The sequence below is a fragment of the Periplaneta americana genome, chromosome 13 (assembly GCF_040183065.1).
Source record: "Periplaneta americana isolate PAMFEO1 chromosome 13, P.americana_PAMFEO1_priV1, whole genome shotgun sequence".
Lineage (NCBI taxonomy): Eukaryota > Metazoa > Arthropoda > Insecta > Blattodea > Blattidae > Periplaneta > Periplaneta americana.
Window position 1 is genome coordinate 45,484,994 of NC_091129.1, and position 26,314 is coordinate 45,511,307.

Here is a 26,314-nt window from a genome sequence, read left to right on the forward strand (position 1 = left end):
CGTTACTCCACAAGTGTGAACTGGTAGTAATTAATAACAATTCTTACTCATATAATGCATTATTAAGGGAATTTCATTATGTAGGCCTAACTTCAATAACCTGCTGGTAGAAGATTGTTGGCGCAACAATTACTCTTATAAAAATTGTTAATAGTGCAATTATTACGAGTAAGGAACTATTACATCTTTTTAATTTTAATGCAGTGAAAATAAATTGAAGAAATATACAATTACTCTATATTGCCATTTTTAATCAACAATATTGGTATTAAAATGCTCACATTTAATTAAAGTGTTTAACGTATTTTTAATTCTCTATTAATCTTCTGGATTTTGGCTTATTATTACAACGTCCTCTATTGCTTTATGAACTTTTGTGCACGCCATTTGTTTAAAATTTCTGATTTTAGATAGGTATAATATTTCTCTTCATTCTCAGACTTAATGAGTTTATGCATTTTGTTTTGCATTATACAGCACAATTATGTATAGTGAGATTTATTCCTGTTGTTTGGCAAAATAAATAAATATAATTTTACAGTGCTTAATCTGTTATAGTAACCTTCATAGAGGTTACGTTCGTTCACTTCGTGTGTTACCCTGATTACATGGTACACGAAAGCTACTGCATGTACTAGCCTTTAAAGTAAATTCTAAAGGGTTAAAATCAAGTGAATGATCATTCAGACTCTCAAGTACGCCAATTTCTGCAGCCTGTGCATTATAAATCTATAATATTGCTATGTCCCTCCTTCAAACCAGTTTCAAGTTATCGCATGACAAGTGTCTGCTTCTATCCCTCCAATATCTTTGGGATCTTGCACACGGCTGGCTTGCTTGCTCATGGGCACACTTACTGCCTTGAAAGAGCACCTGAGTTGATGAACACTGGGCTAAAATAACTAATACTAACATGTTGTTATATGAATAATTTCGAGGGAAAAATTGTTCCCTCGAAATTATTCAGATCAACTTTACAGGGAGTTATACTTGAAAGCTTGATTTGCATGTTGTTATATACCAAACATTAGGCCTATAATTATTATTTACAATAAATTTCAATGCAGTATTTTCTAACTCTTCAAATGGTAAGATGCTTTTCCATTTGGTTGAACCTGAACAACACTGAAACTCGGCATTGAAAATTTCTTGTCTCTTCTTCATTATTCCCCATAATGAAGTAGTTGGCAAACCATGCTTTTCCCATATCTGATAGTGATATTTGAGGATTAGCCTCGACATTCTTTATTATTTTCACTTTCTGTTCTATAGTTAGAGACCACAGTTTTTCTCATTAATTTCGAAAAGAAATCATGACAAAAATATTATATTTCGCGTTTTATCGCTAATTAGTTGTAAGATTATCGCAATAATTTCGTATAACTTGGAAAGTAAATTTTACGTGAAAAATAACGCTACATTATGTATTATAATTGAAAAATTGTTTGGGATCACAATAGTCTCTTTATGAGTGCCATAAATATCTTCGGTGCATTGCTTTCCGTAGTACGAGGCATGTTACAAATTCCAGCCTTGACGGCAGATGACGTCACAAGCAGTGGTGGAGGATTATGGTGGCCAGTACCTTCCATTCTATTTTCCTTGTGTGGGACCCTGGGGAGATACATTGTTTGCGTATTTTTGTTTGTGGATGTGGAACATGGACTTTAATTGGATTGTGTATACTCGGCCTGGCAGTATCTGAAGTAGAATAGAAGGCTGGGTTATATGAAAGTGCTGTGTAAGCAAGGAGAATCGAATGCTATTAAGTTATAATACAAGTATTTTTATTGTAATTCTTTGCTGGTTATTCATTAATTGTTAGGTTTTGTTAATTAAATTATTTTTTATGGTGAATAATGAATGATTTTACCGTAATGTACCATACCTCTTTTTTTTTTAAATGGGACATGAGATCTAAGCAGCCGAGCTTGGAACTACAGCGCTATGTTGCCAATATGGACTTCCACGCTCTCAGCTTATAGAAGCTAGCTAGATGGCTGATGTTAAAACATTAATTGACGATTGCCGGGAAGGTAAAAAAAAATACAAAAATCGACAGAGAATCGAAGATGAAACGTATCAATGCTAACATTGTGCTATTAAGCACTTGCCATGTGGGAACTGTAGTTTGGCAACTCAACCGTTGTTACCATAGCAACAGGCCTATCACGCAATATGACATTCAGAGGTTTTTCTGATCGCAATGCTTCTGTCATGTCCCATCTTAAAAAAAAAACAGGTATAATGAGATAACTCAAACCTCATTATACAAAAGATGCATTGACCTATAACGGGCAGAGCTACACACATCACAATTGTACATAATAAAAAGCTGGCAAAGAAAATATACATTTTGATTTGAAGTAAATTGCTGTTGGGTGTTCTTGTTTTAAATAAACACCAATAAGATCTTTTTACTAACATTATTGTATTTTGTATGCATTATTGTTAAATAAATTAACTCATAGATACATGTCAAGAAGCTCTGTTTCGGCAAGAGGGTACTGAAAACACGCATTTTCATGAAAACCTCGAAATAGAGTATTTTGCTGCATCACAATACTTAACTTTGCCTTCATGTAATGGGAAATTAAAAACCTGCATCTGTTTGATAGTACTAAGCAGTGATATTTATTTTGTCTTCAGAATGAGAATAAAGACCTGAAGTGGGTAGTGGAGCACATCATATATCCAGCCCTGCGTCAGAACTTCCTGCCTCCGAGTTGGTTTGCTGAAGATGCCACAGTTCTGCAGATTGCGAATCTGCCAGTGCTCTACAAGGTGTTTGAACGATGTTGAGTTTTTGTTACAATGTTTTGAACAATTGCTGAACATATTTTCATAATAAAAACTGTGTAAATTGTGTAGTTCATCTTTACTTACCATATACACATTATTATTATTATTATTATTATTATTATTATTATAATATAATTTTTCTCTGTTCTATCCATCCTTCATCATTCACATTTAGGTTAGGTTATGGGGGGGGGGGGTTTAAGGAGTCTTGAAAGCCTCCTGCACGTCAGCCTAAAAGGCTTATTGTGCGTCCTCATTGGAAGGGTTTCTAGCATTGTCTTCAAAAATCTGTTCCTTGGACTAACCATACACAATGTTTCTGAAGTGTTGCCCAATTGTAATTTTATCTTTCTGGTATGCTTAGGGCTGCGGAGGCAGTACATTTTTATGACTCGATTTGAATTGCTTCTAATTGCGACTGCAACCCTGATTTTATTCATAATTGCGTTTTTACACATAATTGCTTTTTAAAGATCATATTTCTTGAGAAAATGGTATTTTGCTTTGCAGTTCATTCATTCATTTATTATATTCCATAGATCTTACATGAGCATTGAAGCTTTAAGATGTGGAACAAGTCAAAATTTTACAAAATTACAATTACAATTTTTACAATATTTTACAATTTTTACAGTTTTACAATTTAGTAATTTTCTACAATGATGAGGTGAGGTCCGAGGATTCGCCAAACGATTACCCGGCATTTGCCTTTTGGTTGGGGAAACCCTTAGAAAAACCCAATCAGGTAATTAAATCAAAGGGGTGAAACGAAATGATGCCGAGGACTCACCATAGACCATCCGGCTTCAGTCCCACATTTGGGGAAAACCTCGGAAGAAACCATTCAATGAGACCAAAGGGGGATCCAACCCAAGCCCGAACGCAGTTCCAGATCAGCAGCCCAGCGAGTCTGCCGACTGAGCTACATCAATGGCTCTTCTAAAAATATACAATACATAGCCAATCAGATTATTAAATTTACGAACGCAAACGATCATTCATCAGTTGAGCTACAGTAGAACCTCTATTATCCGCGGTAATGAAGGGGATGAACTGAACGGTTGATCGAAAAAATCGGATAATCCGTACCTTGAAAGATTTTGTAATTTCGTCCATGGTCTTGTATTTAACTCGCTAGGTAGTGGATCACAAGTTCACTAATTTAAGTCTGGTTGTCAATGACAGGTTTTTAAGCGGCAAAGAAGTCCTTTGTAATAACTGTCTCAGGAAAGATAGAAATAAAGGAGGTCTCATGTTGTAGATTGACATAGTTTTTTTTACATATTATTTTTTTTATTAAATCGCGCAGTTGTAGCTCCAAACTCTTATTCTGATGCGAGATGAGCTACAGTTTCTCTTTTTCAAACCATTCAATTATTTCCATTTTTTTTTTCGATACTTAGGATATATTAAAATGGATTTGAGGGAGATGGGATATGATGGTAGGAACTGAATTAATCTTGCTCAGGATAGGGACCAATGGCGGGCTAATGTGAGGGCAGCAATGACGCCAGGTTCCTTAAAAGCCGTAAGTAAGTAAGTAAGCACAACACATTTTCTGTTGACTTCCGTGGAAGACATTTTATATACAATTTATATTATAGAATGGCAATTCGAATAGTAGACAAGGCTGTGCAACTATAAAGACTTGTAATAACACCCTCTAGCAAAAACATATGTAGAACCTACTAATATGATGTACAAAACAGTACTTCATACAAAAAAAAAAAAAAAAGAGTGAGGAAATAAACAGTCGGATAATGCGCCAATCGGTTAATAGGGTGACGGATAATCGGGGTTCTACTGTATATGTATAATACAAAACAAGTAAGTTAATTAAATTTAAGGCATAAACAATTCAATCAGTTGTGATATACAGAAATTGATAATACATATGCAAACTACTTCAAATTACAAACACAAACAATTTATCAATAGAGCTATACAGATTACTATTCAATTTAAAGCATATACAATTCATCGGCCAAACATATACAATGCAAAGTAAGCAGATTAATTCAATTTAGAAGCATACTTTCATTAAGCTATACAAATTTGTGCAATTAATATCAACTAGATTAATTCAATTTATAATCATAAACAATTCATCAGTTGACTATACAGATTACTATACAATTTACAGCATATACAATTCATCAATTGAGCTATACAGACTACCATTCAATTTACAGCATATACAATTCATCAGTAGAGCTATACAGACTAGTATTCATTTTAAAAGCATATACAATTCATCAGCCAAACTATACAAACATATACAATCAAATTAGTTCAATTTACAAACTTATTTTTGTTAAGCTATACAAAATAGTACAATTCAGATGAAGTAGATTAATTCAATTTATAAGCTTAAAAAATTCATCAGTTGACCTATACAGTATACTATTCAATTTACAGCAATACAATTCATTAGTTATGCTAAACAGATTAAGTCAATAGAAAACATATTTTAGTTGGGCTATATAAAATAGTACATGTCATTTTAAGTAGAATAATTCAATTCACAAGCATAAACAATTCATCAGTTGTGTAGAAGGTATGAGTATGTAGAAATTTGGTTAATTCTTTTCTAAACCTTTTCTCATGGTTCTTCAAATCTTTAAGATAATTAGGCAGTGCATTGAAGATTGTTATACATGAATAGCGAACTCCTTTTTTAAAACAGCTTAGACTAACAGAGGGTAGATGAAGATCTGATATATGTCTTGTATTAAAATGATGAATGTCTTCATTAGTACTGAATTTATCTTGGTTCTTAATATACGGCATCATTAGGGAAAGAATGTATTCACAAGGTAAGGTCAAGATTTCTAAATTTCGGAAAATATTTTTACATGATGTCCTTTTATGCACACCAGCCATTATTCTTATAGCTTTCTTTTGTAAAACAAAAACGTGTTTAGCTTCAGACGAGTTACCCCAGAATATTAATCCATATTTCATTACAGAGTGAAAATATGCAAAGTATGACATTTTAAGTAAGTTTATATCACCAATAGTAGATAAGGATCTTAATGCATAACAGGCAGAGCTCAATTTACAAGTAATACATTCTATATGCATTTTCCAGTTCAAGTGATTATCCAATTCTAAACCAAACTTTGTGCTTATAGATTCTTTGAGATGAGTTCCATTTAATCGAATACTGTAGGAAACCTGAGCACTATTGTGTGTAGTAAATTTGACTGCACTGGTTTTATCAACATTAAGTGCTAGTTTTTTGCATGGAACCATTCATTCATTAGAAGCGTAGCACTGTATTAGAAGTGTTTATAAAATGATAGTATTGTTTGCTTGAAATAATTACACTTGTATCATCTGTAAATAAAATTACATGAGATATCGATGGTCCCAAGGAAGAACATTGTAACTGACAAAATGAACTTTTTCAGTAGAATTAAAAACAACTTCGGATGGCTGTGAAAAATCAGGGTTTTTCATTAGGCCTTTTTTCTTTGCATTACCATTATTGAAATTGATGTCTTACTCCATTGTAGTGATTACACTTTCTCTGAAATCATACCTTATATGCGTATTGTTACTTACAATATTAAAAAGTTAACATAAATTCCCGGTAAGAATATTGTATGTGACATACAATGCTATTGCTCGTGAAAGAAGGAGCGATAATGTCACAGTTTACACTTAATAGAATTGTAACTACAAACAGGAATGTACATAAATATTTACAAAAAGTGTAGTAATTTGTTTTACAATGCCACTGAATTTAATGTTATTCATCACTGCCGTGCTAAATGCCAGGAATATGGGGTGTATTTCGTCACAGTGATAGCAGATCGGTTTGTGCCATTTAAGTTAATCCATAGGGTCGATGAATAATTTACTTTGGGAGATAGGAGTGAATACTGTTCGTCTATTTTTTTTCTTCCTTCAGTTAAAGAACACATGAAATAAAGCAGATTCAATCCTCACGATGTGTGTCCTTTTTTCCGGGAATTTATCCTGAACAAACTTATTATAATACTATTGTCAAATACAATGTGTTAGTAACTGCAAACTCGCACCTCAGTCTTGACATTTTATTTTGAAGCTCAGTTAGCTCAGTAATAGTTTTAAGTTATAATTAAATAAATTCTTATAAATGAGTTCTATACTTTTAAAATTATTTTTAGATGAAAAAGGTGAATCTTTAACTTCTTCTTCACCACCTGAAATTTCCAGAGTACGCGGTGCTGTAATTTGTTTTACAGTGCCACTGAATTTAATGTTATTGATCACTGCCGTGATAAATGCCAGGAATGCCAGGAATATGGGGTGTATTTCGTCACAGTGATAGCAGATCGATGAATAATTTACTTTGGGAGATGGATAGTGGATCAATGTAATCATATTTTAGATTTATATCCTTCTAAGTCCTGAGTCTGACTTTGCATTGTATGTCAATGCTACTGTATGTTCTTGTTCATCAGAAGTATTTTGCACCGTCGTGCAACAAGGAGAGATAGCATACCCGCTAGCAGCTACGAGAGCACTATAGTGCACTGCGTTTTCTGCGGGTAAGAGAGGCTAGCCCCAGCATGCTCTGTGCTGACTACCCCTGCTGCAGAACTTCAACTTCCGACGACCAAGAGTCGTCTCATTCTTTTTAAACGGAACTGTACATCACTAAACTATAAAAAATGAAGTCTGAAAAGAGAATCAAAAGATGAAGCACGTGGTAACGGTTACTTCTAATGTAGGTATATACTTAAAATTGACTACTTCTTACGTCTCAAACAGCAACAACAAAACCTCCAAAATAATTTGAAAGAAGTTATTACCCTACTTCTTTCTTCCAGTCTCCGATTCTCCTCCGTTTTCCTCTTCTGCTGCAGAGCTGGCTGATGATGACGTATAATCGTCATAGTGTATAACCATTAATTCTGAAAAAAGCAAAATGAACTTGATCTTTAAGCATGTGTCATTGCACTCACTGGCTTTCATTGGATATCATATTACCTTTTAAACTCGAAATGTATAAAAAATGATGTAAAACTTAGTTTCTATATTTTATTGCAATAATGGAATGTATTTGTAAAAAAAAGAATCCCTCGTAAGGTTACATTTTTTTTCACGTGTAGCTTGAGAGCACCCAAGCACTACCCACGACAAGGTCATGCGATCCCCAATAATAAACATACATTATCAATGAATCAGTCTTTTTAATGTATCCAGCTGTTTGCTGACAACATTAAGTCCACTGTAGTCTATTCAGTTTTTGTTTTTCATGAGAAATGAGGGGTATTTTGATCGGTGTTCATTATAGATGCCTATTGCTAGTAGCTAGAGTTTGGGTGTAGTCATTACAGTACTGCAGGGCTGTGTTTTCTTGCAACTGGTACTAATGATTTTAATTTACTTCTTTTGTGGTTTATGGCTGGACAGTATACTGGGTGTTCATTTCAAAGTGTGTCATGACGTCACTGTTGTGAGTCAGCGATTTGAAGCGAGTTTCAGCTTTTATGTCAGAGAAGTTGCCTATTATTCAAGGCGTTCAGTCTGAACTTGAGAACGTGTACGGTATAACTTGAATGTCGTAGCAACAGATGGCAGTCTGTAAAGTCTGTGTGCTACCATAACCTCTTTCGAACTGTGTTTTGCGCGGGCAAGTCGTACGCAGGGTATTTGTTATCATCGATTGCGTACGGCAACATTCCACAACACAAATCAAATGCTCCGTGCCATGTTGACCGTCGAAGTTAATATCAACAAATACGTAAGTAATCGTCTTAACCCTCTCCCCATATCCCGACAGTAAGAAAAAAACTCACTTCAGTACGTGTTTCCAAACAGTTCACATTCTTGCCACTACTGGCGTTACCGTACGTATTGGTAAGTAATCTTCAGAATGAACGCCGTACTTTGCTAGGCAACTTCTCTCGCATTTAGGTAATACGCCTCTGCGGAAGTGTAGGAAGATTGAATTCTCTAGGCTCATCGGATAGCCACATGACGACATACAGCGAGCCATGACACATTTTGAACTGAACACCCAGTAGAAGAATGTGTTCCAGATCTTCATGATTATTACATCACAGATAGATAGGAGTATCAGAAAGGTGAAATCGGTGAAATTGTGTGACAATGTGACCTGTGTCACAGTCGGTTGTTTTGAAATTGAAAAATCTTTTATTAAGGAACTGTTAGAACAATCTCGGCTATACGATGACGTCATAGATGAGTTTGACAAACAAAAAGGGGAAATCGTTCTGCAGTTTAAATGAAAGATGGGTAGGTAAATTATTTTCTGAATATTTGTTTTATTTAGTTACTGCTTCCCTACTTTAAAATCTTACTACAGCCAATGATGTAAACAATTACTGTACCTCGATGGTTTGTGTGGACGCCCACGTCATCACCATCACTCTGGGCTCCACGTACAAATTGAGCTCGCTGTTCTGTATGGGTGCGTCCGTCTCGTTCCTCTCTTCTGTTTCGGGATCAGCTAAAAAGAAATATTATTCTCAGTTGAAATCGTTATCACAGTAATTGCTGGCTAATGAACAGCATAAATAAGGCATATTAAGTAATATATTACTTTAATGTACCGAAGTACATATGATATTTCCATGCAGATATTCTGCGTCATCATACGATGAAAGAGTAATGGAACAGAGAAAAATTCTCTCCGGCGCCGGGACTTGAACTCGGGTTTTCAGCTCTACATGCTGATGCTTTATCCACTAAGCCACACCGGATACAACTCCTACGCCGGTTAGAATCGTCTCAGATTAAGCTCCAACTCTTGGGTTCCCTCTAGTGGCCGCCCTCTGCACTACGTCATAGATGTCTATGAACGCAGGACCTAAGTCCACACATGTGCTGAGGTGCACTCGATATGAGTGACTAGTTGGCCGGGATCCGACGGAACAAGCGCCGTCTTAAATCACGAAGTGATTTACGCATATCATATATATTACTTTAATGTACCGAAGTACATATGATATTTCCATGCAGATATTCTGCGTCATCATACGATGAAAGAGTAATGGAACGGAGAAAAATTCTCTCCGGCGCCGGGACTTGAACCCGGGTTTTCAGCTCTACGTGCTGATGCTTTATCCACTAAGCCACACCGGATATGAAATTAGAAATGTAATTTCGAATTGCCACTGTCATACGCAAGGAAGTTCAAATGGGTATTCTATCTAGCTTTGCTGTTAAAACAAATTCATTCATTCATTCAGTGTTCTGCCAAAGGCCAGATCTTTCACTGCAAACCCAATTTTCTCCAATTTGTCATATTTTCTGCCTTCCTCTTTGTCTCCTGTTATGATCCATATATCTTAATGTCGTTTATCATCTGACATCTTCTTCTGCCCTAAACTTTTCTCCCATTCACCACTTCTTCCACTGCACCCTTCACTAGCCAGTTTCTTCTCAGACAGTGACCCAATCAATTCCTTTTTATTTTCCTGATCAGTTTTAGCATCATTCTTTCTTCACTCACTCTTTCCAACACAGTTTCATTTCTTATTCTGTCTGTCCACTTCTCACATTCCATTCTTCTCCATATCTACATTTCAATTGCTTCTATTCGCTTCTCTTCACTTCGTCGTAACGTCCACGTTTCTGCCCCTTACAATGCCACATTTCGTATAAAGCACTTCACTAATCTCTCCCTTAGTTCTTTTTTCAGAGGTCCGCAGAAGATGTTCCTTTTACTATTAAAAGCTTCCTTGGCCATTACTATCCTTTTGACTTCCTGCAGCAGCTCATGTTACTGCTTATAGTACATCCCCAGTATTTGAAGCTATCCACTTGCTCTGTTGTCTCATTTAGATTTCGCGTGTTTACCTTCTATATTTTTCTTCCTATGACCATGATCTTCTGCTTATTTGCATTTATCTTCATCCCATATTGCTCACAGCTATCATTTAGCTCCACTAGCATATCCCTTTGCATCATCTCCTCTTCAGCTAACAACGCCATTTCATCAGCAGATCTTATGTACTTTATTCTTATTCCTCCTACTATCATCCCTCCCATTTTCTGAAATCTGTTATTCACTAAATTCTTCAAATAGATGTTGAACAGAATAGGTGATAAAGGGCATCTTTGATGTACTCCTCTCCCAATTTCACTTTCTTCTGACAATTTATATGTATGTATATACGTTATCTCACAGGTGTGAAAATATGCAACTGCATTTTCTACCGCTAACCTTTGTAACTTTACTTCAAGGTCGAGCCTAATAATAACCCATACGAACTGGGCAACAAGAAAATTTTATTATTCCACGTTGTTGGAGAAAAAAAGAACTCGGATGAGGCTCGAACTCTCTCCCATCCGCATGATAGACGTCGTCTGAGCTACTGAGACGAAAGGCCACTCTTCTGAAACTGAAACACCATTGACTTCTGAAGCATTCTACAATAAATGGAAGAAACATAATGCGTATGTGGAAATTGCAATAATTAGTGGCAACATTTGAACTGATAACAAAGAAAATATTTTTGGAACAGTTACATTGTTGCAGTACTCAGAAGCAATCTCCTCCAACATGAAGAACCTGCCTCCACACCTCAGGGAGACGACGGATGCCATCCACAGCGCCTTCTTGTACTAATCTTCGAACAGACTGCTCTACTGCTGCTATAATTGCCTGTCTGGTTCTAAAGCGAACTCCTCTAAGTGGTAATTTGATTATCGCAAAAAGCTCTAAGTCACATGATCTCATATCTAGGGAGTATGGAGGATGCTCTGACAGAATTTTTCCAGTTCCATCTGCGAAAATAATTAACCACGGGGGCAGCAAGCATCATCATGTAGCACATTAGGATGATACTAATTCAGGAGATTTGGACGTTTACGGCGTACAGCTGGTCGTAAATGGTAACTATAATAACCATTCACATGATTTCCCGCAGGAATTGAATGAGTGATAAGGACACCATCAAAATCATAAGCAACAATGAACATGACTTTAAGTAGAACCTGTTCTTGCCGATACTTCTTGGCCATGGGGAACCATTGTGCTGCCACTCATTTGATTGTCTCTTCAATTTTGGTTGGTTTTATCGAACCCAGATTTCATCTAAAGTTATGATACGTTGAAGGAAACGTGCGCCTTTACGTCCAAAGCATTCTAAGTGCAATCTTGCTGTTCCCATTCTCTGCCATATGTTTTCCTCTTTAAGATTTTCCTCATCTTCAACTTCCTAAGTATGTGAAAAATCGTACCAGGAGCAATAAATTTCAACTTCTCTTGCTAGTTCAATACATGTCCTACAACTGTGTTCTTCCAGCAGTGCTATTACAGCGTTCACATGCACATCATGGATAAATACATAATAGGATCCGAAACTGCGGTCAGCACCATCTGGCGGTGGGGGGCTGAAATAAGATGATCAGCGCCCAACGTCGTAGCTGGTGAACATTAGAACTACGTGCTGGGTACATTACTCAGAGTTCTCTATCCGTTCGAGATATTGCTCGAAGAGACAAGATGGCAGACACGCAGACAGAAACTTGCTAATAAGTGAACATAAAGTGATACTACGTGTGTATAACCAGTGCATGTTAAACAGTGATGTTTATGGACGTTGTAAAAATAGTGTTGTTGAATGTATTATAAAGTAATAGTAATATAATAAATTGAACTATCTAAGTAGTTCTTGCAGACTTTTCCATTGCGCTGTACAATAAATACCCAATGAATACAATCCCAATTATCTAACCTTTTGCTTTATTTTTTGTCTCTGTCTGGTTATATTTTGACTGGGTAGTGTAAAATAGATAGTCTCTTTCATCTTCCTGTTGGCTCCGGTAAGAATTTTCAGTAGAAGATGGTGTGAGGAATAAAAATGTAAATGTTTTATTTTAAATTGTTTTAGTTTTGAATATCGATGAGGGTGGGAGGGAATACTTTCTGCACAGTTGAACATTTTCGTCACCAGGCGCGCTGCTAAAAGCATGGAGTAATTAGTTACTCTTTTCGCTACTTGGTGCGCTGCTAGATGTAATAATGCCCCTCCTCCCAACAGGTGGCAGCAAGATCAATTTCTACAACAGCGCCTCTAGTATGTGTTACGGGAAACTCAGTAAGGTTCGCATCCTATTATATAGTCATCCATGTGCAGATCGTCACTTGCCGATTGCGGTCTGCCAGCTCCACGTGTTTGATGAACATTTTCCCTTCCGTTGCGTAATGCATATATGATAAATAAGTATTATAAACATTATATTATGTCTTACGTCACACAGTGGTCGGAAGGCATCTGTTTGACGCGAAAAAATAACAGGATGAAACTATATCGTTCGGTGTTTTTAGGCATGGTGAACCCAAAAGTGGCATTCTTTTTAGCATTGGCACACGTCATGTCTGTGTATTTTGAGGATACACTTGGGTGAAATTTAAATTTTCTAAACCGTTTGAAGTGATTTTTAAAAATTTGTACACATATCAGGCTGCCTATGAATAACTTCTATACAAAATTTAATCTTATTTGGTTCAACATTATATGAATTGTTAAATGTTTTTTTTTTAGTTTAAATTGTACCGTGTTTCGAAAAATCACCTTTTCTCCCGCAATAATAAGATTTTTTCCCCTAAAATTCGTTCCATAGGCCTATTCTTTTTTTTTCAGATTAATCCCTTTTAATTAAATGTTTGCTGAAACAACTCATTGATGCGGCCTATCTTCATGAAAATTTATGCAGATGTTCTCTGAAATGCAATTATACAAAATGATAAAATATAGATTAAAAAAAAACTTAATACATTTTTATCTTATTTTGTACGAAAACAAAAACAACACAAGATCACATCTTCATTCAAGAAATTAAACTATAACATCGCATACAGAACACAAAAGAATCTACAAAAGCATCTCAATACACAAACAACTAAATACAACATAAGAGGTGTATACAAACTCGCATGTAATAGCTGCAACAACCTCTACATCGGGCAGACACGTTACAAAGAACACATCAATCACAACCATTACCAAATCACATACCAATTTTACATACCCAAAACGCCTCACAAACACCAACCACACCTACAGTAACATAGACATGGAAATTCTGCATATCCAACCGAAAAACCAGAAACTAAACATACAAGAAAAATACGAAATACCATATATAGGTACACAAAAACACACCCACAATTATAAATCCTCAACAAACAACTGAAACACACTATTTGACTCCACACTACACAACACAAACGCACTCCCAATGGGGGGGGGTGAACACACCGCAAGACGCGAGGACTAATGCAGTTCTGAATATGGCTCCTAAGCCGAAACTAGTCAACTAAGGTATTCTCAAACTAGGTTTATTAACACCACGAAAGTAATCATTATTGCATTCCTAAGTACAGGGTGGACCGCTCGAATGTACCTAATTTCAAATGTATGTGACTGGTGAACGGTTGAAGATAGAACCTTACGGTAACGTTTATACGAAAGGAAAACCACAGCCGACTTGATGCTCCCTTTGCTTCTTTGTATACGGGCTATTCCATATGAAATCGATCAGTAAAAAACCTCGCATTTTTTATACTCTAATTTTTTCCCTATTTATATAAGGTGCTGAGGAGAGTGCATTTTCAAAAATATACTATCGAAAGTCAAACGGTTTTCATATTGTTGAGCGACGTATTTAGCGTATTTTATAAAAACAAGCCTCTTTCAGTGCTCAGAACTCTGGAACCATTTATTGCAGAACATTGAACGGGAGCTCATTTTGAAGCTGACATTTGGTAGGTTATGTTAAGAAGTAATATTGTACACAGAGAGACAGATAATCTGATTTTACTTACTTTTAGGTTTTTTGCCAATTTGTAAAAATGTAAAAAAATATTGAGAAAAAAATCTTGCATTATTAAGAGGGATTCGGCATTGTTTGCTTAGTGGTATGGCATTAAGTTTCGAAGGTATTAAATAGATTATTTTCACACGCCTGGACTTGAACGGCGTAGTACCGCACGCACTGGCCGAGAACTGAAGATAAGCGAGCGTTGGGCGTCATTTTACTCCTGTATTTATGAAAACTTGTGATAAATCTGGCCCAGCTATGCGCTACTAGACGACACATCACGTGTTTATGTCTCCTGACCTTGATTGTCTCGGCTAGCTCCCATCTCACAGCTGGTTAGTTCACGCGCGTACTATTTATTTTCTTTATTTGATATTTTCAATACTTTCTTATCAACATACCATCAGTAAAAAAATATGTGTTTATTTGTACTTTCAATGCGGAATCTAACTATATATTTTTAAAATATTTTTTTTCGGTGGCAAAGCCGTCTTAATGAGGAAAAATCTAAATTTCTCCATTTCCATAAAAACTAAGAAAATCTGTTTATATGTCAATATAAACTTTAATTTCTCAGCATCAAAATAAACCATGATTTTGATCATTGTATGAAAGGGTTTCGCAACTACAACTGTTTAAAGTTGCTAATTTTATGAAAATACGATACATTTAAATATTTTTAATTTAAATATTATGAAGTTCTGATGCCTCAAACTTTGCACAAAACCTTGTATCACAGTTCTCTACGTACAAAAAAAATTTCATTGTATTTAGAAATTGTAAGGTCAATTTTCTCTATCTTTCGGTCGATTTGAGATGGAATAGCTCATACGGCCTTGACAATAGTAATCTTAGTATGAAATTGGTTTGTTTCTCAATTCCACCACGATGCGCTGTCTGCCAAGGTTTGGTGTCCACAGAAGAAATACTCAATATGAATTAAAATAAATGTTTAAAGAGTAATAATAACATTCATAAATAATAAATAAGAAAATAATAAGTGTTATTATGTATAGTTCTATTAATTATGGTAAAAGCGTGAGTTTAAAAGCAGGGAAGGTAACACATAGTAACCTGTTCAGTTTAAGTAACATGATGACGGAGACGTAATTTTGTAGTTCATTCGCTGAGTAGCACCCCTAGGCTAAACTGCGCTTTTTCAAATTAATCACTTCGGTAATTATTTACCATAACTTGTACTAAGTTGTATAATTTCACTCATTACACTGATACATTCCACTTGATATTGCAGATTCAAGAATCATAGTTTCAAGATTTTGCGACTCAGTGGATTATAAGCCGCATTCTTCGAAGGAACAAGCTTTTCAGTTAAAGCTGCCGCAATGTTATCTAGAAGAGGCCTAATAAATTTCACAGTAATGTTATTAGCAAGTCGTTTTTGGCCGTCTTCAGTGGCGGTTCCTCGGGGGAGGGAAAGGAGGAACGTCCTCCTCACATTTTCTTCTTTTGAAAGTAAATACCAAATTAAATATGTGCCTTGAAATTCGTGGAAGATTCGATAATTTTTAAGTTCACAGCTATAAGAAAAACTCGGTTGATCGAGTTTTAAACGACGCGCGCTCATGTGCTGTAGAAAACTGTGAGAAAGATGCGAGATTGTCTGTGTGGAGGAAAGGCACTCCATTCCTCCTCTACTGCAGTTAACACACATAGACAACAGCGCAATAGCGGCCAGAGAAAGAAGCAGAGTTTTAAAGCAAGTAAATGAACGGAGAGGGAGGAGATACTCCTCTGAATCAGTCACGGGCGAGAAATAGAAACCGACTGGTCGTGCAGCAAGCTCGCTACCGCTGCCACCTAACGATGTTGCATTCAACCAAACTATAACACATCTAGGAGGAGACACAACAAAAACAGTTTTAACGCAACGCTATGAAAGACACCATGTAAACTTTTTTTAAATTACAAATCAGAAATATTATTCATTGCACTTTATATAGGCTACTATTCATGGTTTGAAACTTTCGTGGATATTTGAAAGTTAAAGTCGGGTTTATGTAAAACAAAGAGGAAGTAGTTCTACGTAGTTGGCCCCTGAAATTCACTTCTATTCATTGTTTACTAGACAGGGCAACAGCCAAGTTGACAGCTTTGTACAAATATATTTGAAACTGAAAGTAGGTACTCCAAACTACATCATTTTTAACACAAAAAATTAATCGGCCACCGGCAGCTTTGAATAATAATGATAGTATGGCTTTACAAGAACTGACATTCTTCAAAAGCATGTGATACTGAACTTGTTTAGCGCGTCTGGCCGCGAAACCAGGTGGCCCGGGTTCGATTCCCGGTCGGGGCAAGTTACCTGGTTGAGGTTTTTTCCGGGGTTTTCCCTCAATCCAATATGAGCAAATGCTGGGTAACTTTCGGTGCTGGGCCCTGGACTCATTTCATCGGCATTATCACCTTCATCTGATTCGGACGCTAAATAACCTAAGCTGTTGATGAAGCGTCGTAAAATAACCTACTAAAAAGATACTGAACTTGTAAAATGTACATGTGGCAACACAGACCACGTGGGTGGGTGCAGTGTTCTCGCTTTCCTCAGATTATTTCCCATTCCAGTTCCTATTTCCGTAAAACGGTTCCGGTTACGAGTTAGTAGCTAGTCTCTTCCAACACGTGTGATGCTGTAGTGTGCTCGAAAAATGTTACGAGGTTGTGAATTTCCTTGTAATTGTTAATTTGCGCAATTATTCAACAATGAATGGAAGTGAAAACATAATATATTTTGGACAATTTAGGAAACTCAGTTTACAAGAACAGATTATTGCTATACAGAAGGGAAGGCCAACCCCAACACTACCTGGTCTTACATGTATGCATGTAGGCTAATTTGTAGCATGTTTCATTCAAGAACGTGTCATTTCGTGCTGTTAACTTCTTTCCTCCTCTTAAGAAATATGCAGGAGCCGCCACTGGCCGTCTTCATCACAAATTGGCAATGCAAGAGAGGGCATGTAGGCTCAATTTTTGAACACAAATTTTCTAATATAGGCTATTCTTTTTCGGTATTCTCTTTCGATGATTAAGCAGCTGATCTAGAATTCATTTTGCATGAATACTGCCTTCTTCGGTCTCTTTGTGTACATTTTCCAGTTCTTTATGTAACGGATCTCTTTCAATTAGTTGGAGTTTTTCGGTTGTTTTCGTTATCTCGTCTTGCTTCTCTTGTAACACCTGATTAAGTTGTATAATTTTCACATGCAATTTGTTAATATTTCTTTTTAGCTCGTCAAAGTTGACAACGTCTGGTTGCGTCGCTTTATGGTCATTTTCAACTGGCAAGAAGGGAATGTCATTAACTGATGCTGAGCCACTCGGAACATCTTGTTCAAATAGTGAAAATCCATTATTACTAAAATATTTGCGTTTCTTGGGTGGAGGGAGATCAGTTTTAGTAACTGTTCGTCATGGTCTTTTGATATCTGTCACTTTATACCTAGGATAATGAGGGAATTTTGTTGGCACAGCATTTGGTTTTAATCGTCTAAATTTCTCATTATTAGAATAATCTTCTGCCCTGAAATGTAAACTACAAACGACTGAAGATGGGGAGTTGCTTTTGGAACAAAGTCTTGGCGTGAAATCTCTTTAAGCCATTTTCGCATCGTTCCCTTTTTTACTTATTTACTTACTTACTCACTTAATTATGGCTTTTAAGGAACCCGGAGGTTCATTGCCGCCCTCACAGAAGCCCGCCATAGGTCCCTATCCTGAGCAAGATTAATCCAGTCCCTACCATCATATCCCACCTCCCTCAAATCCATTTTAATATTATCTCCCATCTACGTCTCAGCCTCCCCAAAGGTCTTATTCCCTCCGGCCTCCCAACTAACACTCTATATGCATTTCTGGATTTGCCCATACATGTTACATGCCCTGCCCATCTCAAACGTCTGCATTTAATGTTCCTAATTATGTCAGGTGAAGAATACAATGCGTGCAGTTCTGCGTTGTGTAACTTTCTCCATTCTCCTGTAACTTCAACCCTCTTAGCCCCAAAGAACCTTATTCTCAAACACCCTTAATCTCTGTCCTTGTCTCAAAGTGTGAGTCCACGTTTCACAACCATACAGAACAACCGGTAATATAACTGTTTTATAGATTCTAACTCCGATTTTTTGACAGCAGACTAGATGACAAAAGCTTTTCAACCGAATAATAAAAGGCATTTCCCATATTTATTCTGCGTTTAATTTCTTCCTGAGTCTCATTTATATTTATTTTGTTGCTGTTGCTCCAAGATATTTGATTTTTTCCATCTCTTCGAAGGATAAATCTCCAATTTTTATATTTCCATTTCATACATTATTTTGGTCACGAGACATAATCATCTTTCCTTGTCACTTGGAAATTCGTGGAATGATATTGTTCCTCCACTCTTTTTTCTATTCGAAGTACACATTGCAACGAATTGTACACAATATGTCATTTTGAATCACATCATAATAAACAAACGTGACAGTAGAAAGAAGTAGACTACAGTATTACTAAGTATAATCGTACAAGAAACCATACATAAATTCCTCAGTGAACCTTGGCAGTCAGTGACATCTGCCGGAAATTTCATATATTCTCGACTACAGCTTTAACACAGGGATCAAAATGAATTGTCAAGGCCGGTAAAGAAGAAGCGAAGCGAGCATTAAGTCGGCCGTGGGAAAACTCAACAAGTTTCGAATCCTGTCGGTAGATGGTGCGCAGACACAGTTTCTTTTCGTAGATTGTATCGATTGTCAAAATGGCGACACCGCAGATGAAAGCGCAAACTGTGTTGTGGTATGCGGAGTTTAAATCAATTGTTAGAGTTCAAAGGGAGTATCGGCGAGTGTTTAACCATGATACTCCAACTGCTAAAAGCATTAAGAAGTGGCACGATACATTTTTAGCTACAGGATCGGTGTTGAGGAAGCATGATGGTGATCGTAGAACATCCGACGAAATGGTTTCAAATGTTCAAGCCTCGTATGAGTGAAGCCCGCGGAAGTCATTAAGAAGAGCTTCGCGGGAACTTCAAGTACCAAAATCAACATTGCAACGAATTGTCCACAAACGTATCAAACTGTACGCATACAAAGTGCAGTTAATGCAACATGTAGAGCGGATGACAAACTCAAACAAGTGGAATTCGCCAATACGATGCTAGACCGTCTCGGGTGATCCTGATTTATGTCCGATCGCTTGGCCCCCGAGATCTCCGGATTTAACACCGCTCGATTTCTTTCTCTGGGGCTACGTCAAAGTTAAAGTGTACACCACCCCAGTCAGAAACCTTCACGATCTTCGGGAGCGCATCATAGAGGCTATTGAGAGCATTACAGAAGACATGCTCCAACGTCCTTGGCTAGAAATCGTTCATCTCCTCGTTATCGTCCAATGACAGCTGGAGCTCACGTAGAGATATGGTGATGTGCATATCGAACTTTTTGAGTTTTCCTTTCATATAGGTAAACGTTACTGTAGGTTTCTATCTTCAACCGTTTACCAGTCACATACAATCGAAATTAGGTACAGTCGAGCGGTTCACTCTGTATTATTCGTCATTTTTGCCTATTTATAGTATTTATTATAAATGGTTTGTTTCTAGTTGAATGTGATAACCAATGAGTGTAAGTAGTAAGATTTAAGGAATGATTATTAAACTACGGATTATTCAGCAAAATGGCGGCTACATTCTGGGAATATTATAATTCAGTTACACCATCATAACATTAACATAATAATTTATATGTATTGTCGAACTATTGTCAGAGGTACTATTTCTGACGTGATTGCTTCCAACAATATTAATGTATTATTGGTTATGTAGTAGTAAACATGAATTATTTGAAAACATGCGCCACGTTAAGATTACAGAATTCTTTTATTCTTTACAACAGGAAGTTCAACATTATACTTACAAATAGCTTTCAGAGAAACCGGAGGTTGATTGTCGCCCTCACATAAGCCCGCCATTGATCCCTATTTTGAGCCCGATTAATCCAGTAACTACCATCATATCCTCCCTCAAATCTATTTTAATATTATCCTCCCATCTATGTCTCAGCCTTCTCAAGGTCTTCTTCTCTCCGGCCTTCCAACTAACACTATATGCATTTCTGTATTCGCACATACGTGCTGTATGCCTGCCCATCTCAAACGTCTGGATTTAATGTTCCTAATTAAATCAGGTGAAGAATACAATGCTTGCAGTTCTGCGTTGTGTAACTTTCTCCATTCTGCTGCAACTTCATCCCTCTTAGCCCCAATATTTTCCTAAGGACCTTTTTCTCAAATACCCTTAACCTCTGTCCCTTTCTCAAAGTGAGAGTCCAAGTTTCACAACCATACAGAACAACCGATAATATAAGCGTTTTTTTAATTCTTTCAGCTTTTTTGAGAGCAGACTTCTCAACCGAATAATAACAGGCATATCTATTCTCTGTTTAATTTCCTAATAGTGTCATTTATGTTTGTTACTGTTCCTCTGAGATATTTGAATTTTTCCACCCCTTCAAAGGGTAAATTTCCAGTTTTTATATTTCCGTTTCGTACAATATTCTGGTCACGAGACATAATCATATACCTCGTCTTGTCGGGATTTAGGCTACGGTCAAATCTATCACATTACTTACTTCAAGTAAAATTTCCGTGTTTTCCCTAATAGTTTGTGGATTTTCTCTAACATATTAACGTGATCCGTATAAACAAGGAGTTGATGTAACCCGTTCAATTCCAAACCCCCTCTGTTTTCCTAGACTTTCCTAATGGAAAATTCTAGACCAAAGTTAAAAAGCAAAGGTAAATATGCATCTCCTTGTTCAGCTCACAGTGAATTGGAAAAGCGACAGATAGAAACTGGCCTATACGGACTCTGTTGTATGTTTCGCTGAGATACATTTTAATTAATAGAACCAATTCTGTGGCAGGACCTCAGCAAAGGAATAAGTTCAAGATTATATTAGGGGAGAGTCGGGTAATATCGGACATCGGGTAGTATCGGACAGTGCGTTTCTTTCATCTACCACCATATGGTAGTACCTGAATGACATGGTTACGTTTCTCTATGAGACATCATAGAAACGTAACCATGTCAATCAGGTACTATCATCGTGTGGTAGATGAAAGAAACTCACTGTCCGATATTACCTGATGTCCGATACTACCCGACTCTCCCCTAATCATAAAATAAAGCGTTAAATATAGGTAGTTGTAATTTAATTCTGGTTGCTTATGCTATATTGATTGATTTTCATTCATATTTTTATTGTATGTATGGCATGCTCGTCAGCCCTCGCTGAAATGGGTAACGGGTAAGGAGTGTATTGGAATATGCACCGTCGTGCAGAAGGGAGAGGGAGAAAGCATACCCGCCAGCAGCCACGGAATGCGCGCTAGTACATCTCTTATCCGCAGGTAAGATATGTTAGCCCGAGGGTGCACTGTGCTGATGACCGCTACTCTGGACTTCAATAAAGAGGCTTATTAGTATTAAGATGCTGTAGCTCTCTTTGCCTTTAGCTTTCGTAATAAACTCCAATAAATATACGAATGTGTTACAGTATGGTTTTAGAATATATTGTAGGCCTATATCTGTTAAGATTTACTATCAATTCCTCAAACAAGAGATTCCCATTCCTTCAAATTGTTTGCTTACGTTGTGTGTCTCAGATCTCCAATCGATGTAAAGATTTTCTAGGTTACACACACTTGCACGGTTCTTATTGATTCACTCAACTGAAATGACGTCAGGTAGATACTGTTTACATAGGCTATGCTGTTATATTTCTTATAGCATCACTATTTACAAAAATAACATTACAAGCGTCACACAAAACTATCTCTTACATACGATATGATGATAATAATCTAAAACCATCTGCTATCACTCCTCAAAATATAAGGTTATTTGATTGGTATGGATATTCCGGAGATCCTCTTCTAGCCAAGATTTTTACTTGCCTTCTGGAAAATCAGTTTCGCAAAATTAGATTGCGTTGACATATGCGGAATAATCAATAATGGAGAAGATGATCCAATTTGTAATTTGCAGACGAAATAGTTTGAAATTAAAAAAAAAATGATCCTGGGAACGATAGTCCATGGAGGACCAGCCGATTGTTGACCTCATATACATATACTTCAGCATAATGAATGATCATCCAACCAGTACGGAGGTATCGTGTGGTTATTATAATGATCCCTCTAGCCGTTATAGCTAGAATCCGTAACCGGATTTCGTTACCTATCATAGTTCCCAAAATTCATCACGTTGTTGGGTAGCTTCGGTCCCATACACTGGCCGAAATTTCATGACTCGACGCAGAGTTCATTCTGTATCGCGAGTCCAGGCATGATGCCTTAGACCAGGGGTCGTCAACACAGAGCACTCTGGGGCTAGCGTCTCTTACCCGCAGAGAACTCAGTGCGCCATGGTGCACTCGTAGCTGCTAGCGGGTATGCTCTGTACCTCTTCCTGCTGCACGACGGTGCACACGGGACGGCACCGCTTACCCTTTGCACATTTCAGCGAGTGCTGACGACCACTGCCTTAGACTACGATGTTACAGTGTGTGATTTATACCTATAGGCCTATATAATTAAAAGAAAATTAGTCAGTATGCATTTAGAAAGAGAATGTGACTTTGTGGAAATTAAGCGTACAAGTAAACAAACAACATGATATGTGGATTACGGTTTTTTAAATAGTCTAAAAAGGTAAAAAATCACTTATTTTATTATCTGTGAAATGACTGAGTGAAAATATTACACTTCTCTTTAATCAAAATGTAAGAGCAGCATTATTAGGAAGTAATTTATATTTTTTATATCTATTAATTCTATAAATTTAGAAATCTTCTCGCCATTCGTGAGCTGCCACAAGGGACAAAGACTACTTAAGCATATAAATGTTTGCAAGTTCATTGAATCGTTGATTTTGTTTTTGACATATGAAACTCCTAACAAGTACAGAGCTGCGATTAGTGGAAATGTACCTAGTTTTAGAGGAATATAAGTATTACGAAAAAGTAAAGAGTGCTAATGAACTTAGTCCTGTTTTGAATATAGGTGATGCTTTAGTAGAGCAATTGATCCTTTCAATGTAGCTAAGGTAACAATCGGAATAATACTGTAGATGTAGGTATTCAAAACCTCTTAAATACGTCTTTCATGAAGAGAGTAGCGGTACCTCTTGCTCCAACCAGAAGTCTGATTACTTCAAACTCTTTTAGCCGGTAGTTTTGGAGGTAATAGGAAATGGTAGGTTTATATATATTCTTGTTTTTCTTATCCACTTCAGCCGGCTGTTTCTTATTCGTTTCAAAACGCACAGTGGGATCAATTATTATAATCCAGATTTTGTAGATTCCTTGAAAGCTATTATATCTATGCGTAGTGTACTGCAGTGATGGAGAGCCCATGTAGTTCTTCAAAGGTGTTGTAAGGGCAATGGCTATAATTGATCGTACTTGGTGGTGTCTAGAGTTTCGCAGAACTTCGCCGTGCGGACAGAATCCCAGGACGTGTGCAAAAGTTTTAATTTCGTTGTGACCATGCCTGTAACGGCTGTCCTGAGATCTTCCCGGAACAGGACATATGAATAGATAATAGATAATGAAAAGACATATTAGTATTACTGCCTTATATAATATGTGATCAGGGCTTTAACGTAGAAAAGTTGTCTTTCTTGCTTTTTACCCTGCAAAGACTTTCAGGATTTCGTCTAAGTTTAACAATCTCCAGGTAGTTTTCATGTTCAATGGACAGAATAAAATTTATCAAACTGTTCAAACCTTCTTGCTGCATTATTGATCTCAAATAATTTTATTCAAGTACTCGTAGCATTGGATTTTCTTCATTACTTCTCTAATATGCCAGTAAAAATCTGCGATTTTATTAACAACTTTTATTTTCTGAAATATTGAGAGCTGTGCAGTTCAATATGTGCTCTAAGTTCTTCCCTACAGATAACACATTTTGGTGAAGTAAAGTATAAACCTCAATTCTGAAGAGATACGCTGCCAAAGACTATGTCCAGTTACTATTCTGAAGATATACGTTGCTGTTCTTGGAGAATTGCGAATCACAGTTTGATTTTTTTAAATTTCGCACCAAGATTTATTTTTACTAACTTTATTATTATTATTATTATTATTATTATTATTATTATTATTATTATTATTATTATTTAATATTGTCTGTTTATAATTTTTCTGTATTAATAATTTTGCTCAATAATACCTTAGGCCTATATTAAAATGATACCTTTGTTGGATTGTGGTTCTTTTCTTTGATGTCAAATAAGTTTTAATCTATTTAAGCATGGAAAAACTTTTCTTCTAACGCAACAATCACTAGGATTGTCAGGAAGATCTGAAGGGCAGCGAGAAAAAAATTGGAAATATAGTATCACACCTATTGCAAACGAGAAACTCAAGTATTTTCATACGAACTTTAATTTCTGCTGGAAGAATTGTCTTCAGTACCTTACTCCACAAGCCTGTAACCATTTAAATTAGCAACTTTATAATATTCACTTATTCTTGTTTCAGTTCTAGCCTCACATATGTCATTGCCATTTCCAGATCTGCTACGTATTTTCCTATAGGCCTAGTATCCATAGATTGGGTTGGCCTGGGTAGCGTACCCGGTATAGCGCTGGCCTTCTGTGCTCAAGGTTGCGAGTTCGATCCCGGCTCAGGTCGATGGAATTTAAGTGTGTTTAAATGCGACAGGCTCATGTCAGTAGATTTAGTGGCATGTAAAAACTCCTGCGGGACAAAATTCCGGCGACGATAATACAACCTCTGCAGTTGTGAGCGTCGTTAAATAAACCATAATTTAATTTTCCATAGATTGGTTCTGAAAATAAAAATCATTGTGTTTAGATGCGAAGCCTCCATAGGCGTGGGAACCAATTGGGATAAATCGGTCCAAACGGCTTAGGCCTAAAGCCGGCCCAGGTCATATTTATTTTCTAGTTACTTTATATTAGTTATTTTATACACTGTACGTAAATAATATTGATATATCGTAACATTTCAACTACAAGAATTTTGCGTCACGTACCATGCATAATATTGTTGCATAATTTGCATTCTGAACTGAAACGAGACTGACAGACAAGCGGGTTTTCACCTTTTAGTGTAGCTACCTGCAGTGCCTGCGTCGTGACTTGGTGTAAAGAAGTCGCCTATCGCAATTCGCGGAATACCTTTACTTAGATAAATTTATTTCTTATTCTGCTAAACATCCCATTTTATCCAACTAATACACCACTGCGTCCACACCTGTGGAGTAACGGTCAGCGCGTCTGGCTGTGAAACCAAATCCCGGTCGGGGCAAGTTACCTGGTTGAGGTTTTTTCCGGGGTTTTCCCTCAACCCAATACGAGCAAATGCTGGGTAACTTTCGGTGTTGGACCCCGGACTCATTTCACCGGCATTATTACCTTCATATCATTCAGACGCTAAATAACCTAGATGTTGATACAGCGTCGTAAAATAACCCAATAAAATAAAAATACACCACTGCTGGTAGTGTTCACAAATTCGGACCTTCCTGTAAGAGATATCACAGAACAATCACAAGACAACGGATAAATACTCAGTCCTGTGTTGGGAAGCACAAGGCAGACACTTATTGATAATATGCAATAAGAAAGGTTTGTATTACTTAAGCATCGCTTTGAACGAATAAATAGAATTAAACGTACATA

The 26,314-nt window shown here is 36.8% G+C and overlaps 1 protein-coding gene across 4 annotated transcripts in view; it reads left to right on the forward strand.

Moving 5' to 3' along the window:
- Positions 1–2,870, forward strand: part of Mlh1 (DNA mismatch repair ATPase Mlh1) — a 127,834-nt gene extending 124,964 nt beyond the window's left edge. For all 4 annotated transcript variants that reach the window (XR_011335492.1, XM_069843103.1, XM_069843101.1 and 1 more), the window contains one exon: positions 2,650–2,870. Coding sequence is in view for 2 of the 4 variants with exons in the window: in XM_069843101.1 (XP_069699202.1) it covers positions 2,650–2,802 (153 nt within the window). In the remaining 2 variants the exon portion in view is untranslated. The remainder of the gene's footprint in view (positions 1–2,649) is intronic.
- Positions 2,871–26,314: the final 23,444 nt, after the last annotated feature.